This window comes from Arachis ipaensis, chromosome B1 (genome assembly GCF_059453495.1).
Source record: "Arachis ipaensis isolate K30076 ecotype BB chromosome B1, ASM5945349v1, whole genome shotgun sequence".
In the NCBI taxonomy this organism is placed as follows: domain Eukaryota; kingdom Viridiplantae; phylum Streptophyta; class Magnoliopsida; order Fabales; family Fabaceae; genus Arachis; species Arachis ipaensis.
This window is the reverse complement of record NC_142436.1, coordinates 3,075,012-3,085,821: the sequence shown is the minus strand read 5'-3', so window position 1 is coordinate 3,085,821 and position 10,810 is coordinate 3,075,012. Positions and strand designations below refer to the sequence as shown.

At 25.5% G+C, this 10,810-nt stretch overlaps 1 protein-coding gene across 1 annotated transcript; it reads right to left on the bottom strand.

Annotated features, from left to right (window-relative positions):
* Window positions 1-4,903: 4,903 nt before the first annotated feature.
* LOC107641957 (expansin-A8) lies at window positions 4,904-8,549 on the bottom strand. Its single transcript, XM_016345338.3, has 3 exons — window positions 8,307-8,549; window positions 7,305-7,617; window positions 4,904-5,765 (listed from the first exon to the last, which is right to left on the bottom strand). Exons 1-3 carry the CDS (start codon window positions 8,458-8,460, stop codon window positions 5,462-5,464), a joined length of 771 nt encoding a protein of 256 aa, XP_016200824.1. The 5' UTR covers window positions 8,461-8,549; the 3' UTR covers window positions 4,904-5,461.
* Between the last annotated feature and the right edge of the window lie 2,261 nt (window positions 8,550-10,810).

Here is a 10,810-nt window from a genome sequence, read left to right as displayed (position 1 = left end):
TACTGTCGCTTTTTCGCGCGCCTCTCTTTCGAACCGGCTTCGCTTTCTCCCATTCTCACCGATGATACCACCATACTCTTCTTCTTCTTCGGATCCAAGCATGGTTAGCTTCTTTCATATTTGAGTCCTATGCTTCACAATAGTGCCGCTTTCGTCATGCCTATTCCTTCAAAATTATGTTTCACCACAATAGTTGTTTCTTCTGTTTATTCATCATCTTCTCCTTTTATTTTAATGGTCAATTTAGAATTGTCATTTTAGTAGGTATGCTAATGATTATTTTAATTTTTATATAGATGATTATTTTGACTGGATTGAGTTTAGTTATATATAATTAAAATATGTTAGATGTTCAGTTCATTAGGTATGCGGATGATTATTTTTATCCTTAAGTGGATGGTTGTTTTTACTAAGGGTGAGTGGCGTGTAACATGCCAAGTAGCGACGGTGAAATGGGATGATTATTGATGAAGGGGGTGGCGCCAATTGAAAAAGAAGAGAGTAATAGAGTGAAATGCTTTAGTAAATTAGGATTTCAGATGGTTATTTTTTTTTGAAATAACGAACTAGATTTTTTAAAAATTTAAAATTTGAAATTGGAGAATTTGAAATTGAAATTTGATATGAAATAAGTCAATAACTGAATGAGAATTTTTGAATGAATCCCGCTAGGGAGCCAATGAAGTATTTGTATAATGTGTACAATGGGCTATTTACTTGGCCCAATATGAGTTAAAAAATGAAAATCCAGGATAAAGTACTACTAATTTCTCAAACACAATACACTCATACTATCCAGAATAACCATTCGGATACCAGGGATAATAAACATCTGATATCCTACTGAATCGAACATCCCTAAACCCCATTGTACAGATACTCCATTAGCTCCTTATACTTCTTCTTTTTGAATTTATTATTTATTTCTACTGGGCTAAATAACCAACCCATTGTACATATTGTCAAGATTCTTCATTGACTCCCTACCGAAATTTTTTTTTTAAATGTAATAGTCAGTGAAATAATACGGAAGAAAGAAAAAAAACCACACAATTGAATTGGCCCGAAGGGTTTCCTATGTAAGCCCAATAGGCCCAATTTATGGTTAGTAATATTCAAACCAGCTTTTTTTTTGGTGACTATATTCAACCCAGTATTAACCTAATAGTAATTATAAACGATCCTTGCCAAAAAATGTCCTTACTATTTATTATAAGACAAGACCAAGACCTTGACAAAAAAAAAAAAAAAAACTATAAGACAAGACCAAGAAATTTCATGAAAGAAAATAACTATAAAACTGCCTTTAGAAGGGATATAGAAACGCAAACATATTATATTTGATATAAAATATATTAAATTGAGTTATGTCTTAATATTATGTTTGGTTTAAGATAAATATAAAGAACGAGGGATAAATTTAGAATTTGAAAAATTAAATGAAAGTATTTTTGAAAAATGTTATTAAATTTTAATCTTTGTTTCCAAAAATTTTAGTCTTCTGTGTCTCTCTTTTTTTAGAGGTATTGAAGGAACTGTAATTTTGTATCTCAAAACTAAAATTTTAATTTTAGTATCTGATTATTAAATACAATACTAAATTTTAGTCTCCTAATTTTAATCTCTATTTTTTAAAACAAACACTACCTAAAATAGTTTCTTTGTTCAACAAAAAGTTGAAATGAGTCAAACATGTAATTTAGTCAGGAGTGACGTAAAAGAATAAAATAAAGTTTAAACTTTATTCTAATGTTATCATTATATATAAAATTTTGGAAAAATATTATGTAATCTTACCCGCAAGTTTAAAATTTCTATTGGTTCCTTTTGAGAAAAAAAAAATATGTGTTCTAACTTAAGATTGTATTTATTTCTGATTATTAGGAACTTACCTTAAAAAAAAGTATTTATTTTTTAATATTGTACTTATTTCTAACTTATTATATGTGACAAATGTAATGACGTTTTTTAATCTGTGTAGCCAATTTCAGTTATAGGATAAGATTTTATTATTGTTGTACACAATAAAATAAAAAATATGAGAGAATAAAGACTATGGTCTGAAACTTAGCACTTTGAATTTGGTTCTCGATCTGTGTTTCTTGTGAATTGTTACTATGAACTAAAATGACAAAAATAAAACAAACTTCATGTGACATAATTAAAATCTTCTTATGAATCCAACGAGCTATAACCACTCATCTAAGAGGAGGTCGCGGGTTCGAAATCGTTGGAGTTAAAAGAATTTAAAGATTAAAATTTTAACTAAAATTAAATTAGATATAATAAAACATAATATATTTATATGTATAATATTTTTTATATTTTATTATATTAAATCGATTAATCATTAAGAAATCGAATCATTTGACTAATTCATCTATTTTTAACCGATTTTTCTCAATTTTTAATAATTGATTATAAGTGGCTCGCTCGGTTCATTTTCCAAAACCATGACAATTAAGGTAAATAAACTTTTTGACATAAACACTTTACATGTGCACTCATCAACCTATCCAGTTACAATTTATATGAAGATATATTAATTTAAGAATCAATATAGCAGCCTCATTGTTGGAGAAGTTAGAGCACTACTCAATTAGTACATTCTTTCCATAAAATAAAATCTAAAAAGATAAAATAAATGAAGTTGTCATGATGAAGAAACATAAATAGGAGAGGACTAAGACGTTGTAACAAACATGTGCTCCTTATTATTATTGTATTGAATATATAGGTTTAGCCCAAAGAAGTTATGCATATATAGGTTGAAGCTCAGCACAAACAACAAGGTACACACATACAACTCAACTGCACAAGCCTAACTTCTCATTCATTTACACCGAAATTGAAACTCTAGGCACACGTAACAATTTATTAGCACCATCTATCACATGATACATAAACTTTTAGGTGATGTATCATATGATTATATTTATAGATATCTTTTGTTTACTCTATTTACTATTTGGTTAAGTATAAAAAAATCATCTAAATTATGTATTATTATATTAATAAAAATAATTATTTTATACATTTAACATGTGAATAATATTATGAGCACAAAATTATAGATATTATTAATATGAAATTATGGATATTATGTGTATAAATTTATAGATGTTATGAGTAAATTTATTAATTAAATAAATTAATTTAAGAATTTGATATTTTTTCAAATTCAATTATGATAAAATTTAAAACATCTGTGTTAATTTGATAGATACTTATGCAATAATAACTAAAAAATGATATGTGTATAGATGTAATATTTAATAAACATGAATTTAATTTTTAGATGTTAGTTGTATGTAATTATAGATGTTATGTATATGAACTTATGAATGTTATGTGTATGAACTTAGTTAGTACAGTATAATTATAAATGTACATAAAAATACAAAAAAATTATATCAGTTTATTACCATACCTCATCAAAACTAGTGTGATTTTTTATATTCTCGAAAATTAGTTGACTGTCAACAATCTCATTAGGTGAGTCTATCTGTTGTTTAAATTATTTTTCAACTCCTTCTGATATAGGTATCCATGTTAAAGTCGATTTCAAATATCATATTATTTGCAATAATAAATACAACTTCTTATAAATTTTTTTAGTCTATTCTAATTATATTTGTAATTGAACTATAGCTGTGATTTTTCTAAGGCTTGGTTTGGTAAAGCTTTTGCTTTTTAAAAGTAGCTTATGAAAGCTGTCTTTTAAAAGATAGCTTTTTAAAAGCTGCAGCACTTGCATTTGGTAAAATCAAATTAAAAATGACTTTTAATAAGTACAAGCACCACAATTATGTTTGGTAAAACAGCTTTTAAAAGTTGAAAAAATTATAATAAACATGTTTATAACAAAAAATAATTTTTTTTTTCAAATTTTTAAAAATTTATATAATATTTTAAAATAAAATAATGTTAAAATAAAAAATTCATAATAAACATAAATATAATAAATAAATTCTTTTATTTTTTAACTTTAAAATTTTATATAAGTATCATAAAAATTTATTTTATCCTAAATATCATCACTAAAAATAAAAAATAAAAAAATACATGAAGATTAGGTTGAAAAATAAAAAATATATGAAGATTGTGTTAGAATTTGTGAAGGTTAGGATAAGAAGTTAGAAATATATGAGGATTTCAATGGCAATATAATAGCGAGAAATATGTGCGGAAAAATGAAAAAAATTTGGTAAGCATAAGCCAGCTTTGAAAAGCTCCCTCCTAGGTGCTTTCAAAAGCACCCCTAACTTTTAAAAGCCGTAAGCACAAGCACTTGGGCTTTTTAATTTACCAAACGCAAAATAACGTGCTTATGCTTTTAAAAAGCACAAGCACCTCTTGAAAAAGCTTTACCAAACTCAGCCTAAGCTATACGACCTTCAATTCATGATCCTTGTAACAATGATAAGGGTATTAAACAAGCCTTTCACGTTTTCTAATTCTTGGAATGGTAATAAATGAATTAAAGAAAATAAAAATTAAAGTCAATTAAAATTATTTAATGAATATTATTATTATTATTTTTTATTATTATTAGTCTTTATTATATTTTTAAATATAAAATTTAAATTATAAAAAAAATATTAAATAATAATTATAAGAATACCTAATATTTAGAGATATAATATTATAATATGATAAGTAAATTGATAGAAAAAATAAGATAAAAAATAGAAAATATTAATAAATATTATTAAATTATATAAATAAAATAAATTTTAAAAAATTTTGGCTAATTATGACCAAAAATTTTTTGTTATCAAACTTTTTCTTTTAGTTAGATATTCTATAATAATAGTCAATGAATCATTTTATATTCTAAGAATATATATCCAAAACTTGACATAGTAAAATAATAATAATTTTTCATAATAAGAAATACTAGTATCAAATAAGACACATAATTAAATTAAATTTTGAAATCTCTTTGCTACAAATAAAACAAGCAAAAGATACATCTCTTAAAGGAAGAGTATCACAATAATACTCAAATTACATATAAACTCTTCACATATATAACATCCATATCTTATATATGAGAAAGAGACCAGCGGGTGCTATATGAACACCTCAGCTATTTTTGCAGACCAATAAAATAAAAACACTGGCCTTTCATAATCCCAATTACAAACTTATATATATGAATTAATTCCTGTAATGACATTCTTTTGGGTATGTCATTAAGGAACTTAATTTAGGAAACAAATTTTATATACTTATTTTAGCTTGTAAATACATATTTTTTATTTTTAGATATAGGATATAAAATTCATTTTATGTGAATTGAATATCTCATCTAAAAATTAAAAATATGTGTTAATTTAATTTACGAGACAAAAATAAGTATAAATAATATATTTCCTTAAATCGTTAAGTATAGAAACTTCTTTTTTTTTTTTAATTTTTTTTACTAGACTAAACCCAAATTGAAAAAAAAAATAATCTAGAATTGGCTTCCTTGAAAGGTTTGACCAAACTGCCAATTAGATGGTGCCACGTTGAAGCTTGTGACAGTTCTACCGTCACTGGCGGTGACTTGGAATGAGAGGGTTTGACCATTGAGGTATGAGTTGCTTTGCCAATTTTGCCCCCAGTTTCTTGACATTGATTGCCACCCAGTTCTTGATCCTTTGATGGAAACTGAATGAACATCACCAGCACCTCCAACGTTTGTTACCAAAACTAGGTTGAAGTAAGAGTGGCCATTGATGGTGAATCTTATTCCTCCCTTCTTCATGCAAGGAACTCTATAGTCATAGTCATCACCAAATGATACTAAAGATTAGTTAGGTATGAGGGTAATAATGTAATTAACAATTAAATATAGATTTTAGAGTAAAATATATTTTTTGTCCTTGAAATTTGACAAAAATTTTAAAAATACTTGTAAGTTTTATTTTGTTCTAAAAATTTTCGATTTGCATTAAATATATTCTTTGCGGCTAATTTTTAAAAAAATTTAGGATCAATCCAATAACAATTTCATAAGAACAATCTTCAATTACAGCAAATCAAGCATAATTTTCGTGTATTTTTGTTAGATGAATGCTAAGTTTTTTAAAAAATTAGCCCTTAGTATATTTGATATAAATAAAAAAATTTTAGGACAAAATTAAAACAAAATAAAATTTAAAAATATTTTTAAATTTTTTATTAAATTTCAAGGACAAAAACAAAAATATATTTTATCCTAAATTTTATTAGGTTCCGAAATAGTTTTACATGAAAATTCAATTGAATATTTATTTATATTTGTGATTTTTTTTTTGTAATAAGTGACTATAATTAAGAAAAACATTTTCACTAATATGATAAATTGATAAAATTCTTTATAAATATTTTTGTAAACTTTTTTTATACCTTGACTATGTGTAAATTAAATTTGTTAGCTAAGAAATTATGCTATTCCTACCTTTTTAACTCAACATCAATTTTATGGTACCAAAGTTGGAACTAACTGTAGACAAGGTAGAAACTAAACTACACTAGTTTTATTAATAGGTCATGTTGTATTGGTACAAGATAATTTTATGGTACAAAATAATTCCTCCATCAACCTATAAGTTTCTCCTTTTTAAATGTTTTTACACCATGATTAATAATTATATTATTAACTATATATGATTAAGTATACCATAAATATGAGAAATTATATTAAATTATCATCTCTTTCTTCATTTTGTCTGACAGACTGAAAAATCCGCATAAACGGAAAAAAATAATAATCAATAATATTATATTTTTAAATAACATAATATTTTGTTCAAAGAAAAAAATGAAAAAAAAAAGTTTCTAACAATTATGAATGAAAAGAATTCAGATAAAAAATACTATAATTTATGAAAAAATAAACATGTTATGTGTACACAAAAAATCAACTATCGATATAAAATATGTTATATGCACGTAACTAGCATTCTTTAAAGAAAAATTGCTAACCGTTATTCTAAAAGTGCTTCTTAAATATTATTTATAATGAAAATTTTGGAAGTTTTTTTGTTGAATAAACATTAACACATTTGTATTTACTAGTAAGCAAGGTAGAGAAAATCGAAATTTTACATAAAATTGAAAAAGTAAAGTAAGAACGTAAAACGTAAAATTTTAACGAGATTTAAATCGTAAAATCGTCAGACTTAATATAAATTTCATAAAATCGATAGACTCATTTAAAATCATAATATCAAAAGATTTTAAGAGTTAAATCGAGATTCTAGATACTATGCTAGTAAGGGAATTAATGAAAGCTTAATTAAGAGCATAAGATAATTTGGACACTAACAAACCTTCTAAAAGCAACAGGCACAATTCCAGCCCTATATTCAGCAATTTGCAAGAATGCTGGCTCAGCCATATCAAAGTGCTGCAAAGGAGGGTTGCACCAACCACCATTGTTGTTGGGCAGAGCCGGGTTCGGCGGGCAGAAGTTGGTGGCCGTGACGATGATGGAAGCCGGCTTGCACCATCTTGGGTCATCATTACACTTCATCTCATAGCATGATCCACAGCTTAGTCCATTGTTGAACAAAGCAGTGCTTAATGCTGCTGTGTTTGTTCCATAACCTTGGCTATACAAATTCCCATATCCACAAGCACCTCCTATATAAAAAATAAAAAATAAAAATGGTAAATGCCAAACCAAAATGTAACATCTATAATGGATCCAATAGTTCATCTAGTTGAATTGCACTTATTATTATACTCTGTTTTTTTTTTTTTAATATTAACTATCACTTTCACTTTTCTAATTCATTGAAAAGTGAATATATTTAAATAAAATTATGTCTACATATATTGGTTTTTTAATAAATTCAATTTTTTTAAAAAATAATTGATTTTAAAAAATAGAAAATAGAATAAATAAAAAATTTACAAATGTATTAGGAAATAACATTTCACTATATTATCTATAATAATCTTTTTCTAATAATAAGTACGGAAAAATACTAAAAATATAATTATTTATGTGATTTTTTATCAGTTTAAACTTTTAGAATAAATAATTTTATAATATAATATCAAAACTTCTATAACCAAAAAAGTTTAGAATTTGATTCTTTATTTTCAAAAAAGAGAACGCGATGCTAAGATAAATATTAAAAAAAAAATTTATGCAAACACAAAAAGAAGCTACTATGTGAAAGAACATGTTAAGATTATTCAGGTGCATCTTTCTATCTGCTTAAACTTTTGAAATAAACGATTTTATAACAAATAAAACATGATTTACCAATTATTATTCAAATATACTAAGAAGAAAAGAAAAGAAAAAGAAGGTAAAAACTAACCCATTGTGCCAGAGGCATCACCACCACCATAGAAAGTGGCATGAGCACTCTCCCAACCACCATAGTCAGCTGTGGCACCTTGCATGATAATCATGTCAATGGAGAGAACAATGAGAAGAATCATTAGAGCCATTGAAAACTCTTGTTGTGGCATTCTCCTTTGTTCTAACTTCTAAGCCTTTGGTAAGAAACAGGGGAAGGTTCAAATTGTTGTTCCTTTCCTCTGCTCTGAGTTCTAATGTGTATGAGGGACCCCTATTTATAACTAACATTTTTTTGATAATTTAACATGTATTTAAGTGTGGGCGCCTTTTTTTTTATTTTTTCTTTTAACAACTTTTGTGTTGGAAAATTTCTAATATGTATGTAAATAACTAATTCGTCATATAAATTCTAAAGAACTAATTGAGGCTAATTTTTTAAAAAATGGACAAACATGGTGTGTTATCCACTATTATGGGTAGGTTAAGTTTTATTTTTTAATATATAAATAAAAAATTTAAAGATAAGATTTTATGGTAAAATTTTACAGGTACATAAATTAGAGGATCAAATTTATAATTTTAAAATGATAAAAAAATTATAAAATAACATCTAACTCTTAAATTTTTTATTTTAAAATAATAAAAAAAATTACAAACACAATTATGACCTTTAAATTTTTAATTTTTAAAATATAAAAAAAATCATAAACACAAATTTGATTTTTAAATTTTTTATACTCAAATATGACCCTTAGATTTTTTTTTTTTTAATTATCCTCCACAATTTTGTGATACACTCCTCACTTTTATAATACAATAAAACGCACATTCTTCTCTAATATTAAAAATAAAAAGTGACTCATTGGTGTCATAATTTACATAGTTAAAAACTTCAAATATGATTTTTTTTTTTTTAAAAATAAATGAAGTGGAAACTTTTTTCTTCTTTTTATTCCAAAAAGCCATGGAAGAAGTGAACAAGTGCACATGCGGTGGTTCTAGTTGGTGTTTTCAACCGCTAAGCTGGTGGGCCATGGCCCCCCCACATGCATCTTCAACCATATTTCTTCCCATCCTTCTTAATATGCCAACATTATATTTTAAATTTTTATTTGTGTTATCCTGCTGCTACTCTTAATCCTTTTATATATAAATATGATATTAAGAATAAATTTGAAATTAATCAAGAATCCAAGAGAGTAAGTATCAAAATATTTTATTTTATAAATTAAATATAATGAAGGGCATTTTAAAAAAATTGGACACTAAACTATTCAAATATCTCTTTTTTATATAATAGATAAAAAAAGTTAAATACTAAAGATTAAAATTATTCTTTAATAAACTTTAAAGGTGAAAATTCATATGCAGCAGTTATTTTTATGTAAAATTAATATTTGAGAACCATTAAATGATTTGATAAATTTGACTAAATCATCATCTAATAGTTCTCAACTATCAATTCTTGAGTTTTTACTTTTTACCAATTTTAGATTGAATATTTGATTTTTTTTTTTTAAAGTTCACTTTAAAAAATATTAAAACGGATTGATCCTTCTGTAATTAGGAGTAATTTCTTATATAATGGGTTTAGGGTTTATTTATTCAATATATATTAAAAATTTTATTAAAATCACAAAAAATTAATCTATCTTACTGAAATAATTTTAAGAAATTTATAGAATGATAAATTTTACTAAAAACCAAAGTGTGTATTTAAAATTGATTGGGGGACCGTGGTTGGTCATTTTTAAATATTGGGGGCTAGTGTTAATTTATCATTCATTATGACTAAAAGCTGCAATTAATTGTAGAAACTAATGTTTATATTTTGTCCACATAATGTAAAAAAAAAAAAAAAAAGACTTATTTGTTTATGGCATTTATAACGAGCGCAATATTTTTTGTTATATGCCAAATTGCCGGTTTTTAAAAAATTATGAAGAAAATAAAAATTACACATGCATCAAACAGGAGTTATAATTTTTATTAGTAGGATAATTAAGTGCATTATCTAATCGAATATTCGTAGGCAAATTTCATTTTGAGCATGGAAAATATCCAACGACCAAATGACAATACTCTCAAAAAATAATAAAAAATATGGAATAATTTGAAAGAAATAAAAAAGAAAAATTAGAGTTTGGATATTGAAATGTGTAGGGTCTTAAGGAGTATCTTTAGCACATGGAGCTGAAGAGTATCATATATTATTATATATGTATGTATCATTGGCAAAATCAATATCAAAAGCAGAAACATGTAAGAACATTTTTCATGACATGATTCATCTCCCTTTTCCAGTAACCCAAGGTTCAAGAAAGGTTGTGGATTTTATAGTATCTTGAAGAAAAACATTATGAGATTAAATAATATTAAGTTTTATATTGTGTAAAATAAAAAAATTGATAGTCCTTATAAATAGGGGTGGCAATATGTACCCTGCCTGCGGGTATCCAACCCGACCTCACCCGATCGGGTAGGGTTGCCAATCCGATCCGTAGCGGATAGGGTAGGGTG

Excerpts from the sequence above, each read along its gene's own strand:
- LOC107641957 (XM_016345338.3), bottom strand. The coding sequence starts at position 8,460 with ATGCCACAACAAGAGTTTTCAATGGCTCTAATGATTCTTCTCATTGTT. Across the intron at positions 7,618-8,306 it reads TGATGCCTCTGGCACAATGG|GAGGTGCTTGTGGATATGGG; the intron begins GTTAGTTTTTAC and ends TTTTTTATATAG. Across the intron at positions 5,766-7,304 it reads GTGCCTGTTGCTTTTAGAAG|AGTTCCTTGCATGAAGAAGG; the intron begins GTTTGTTAGTGT and ends CTATGACTATAG.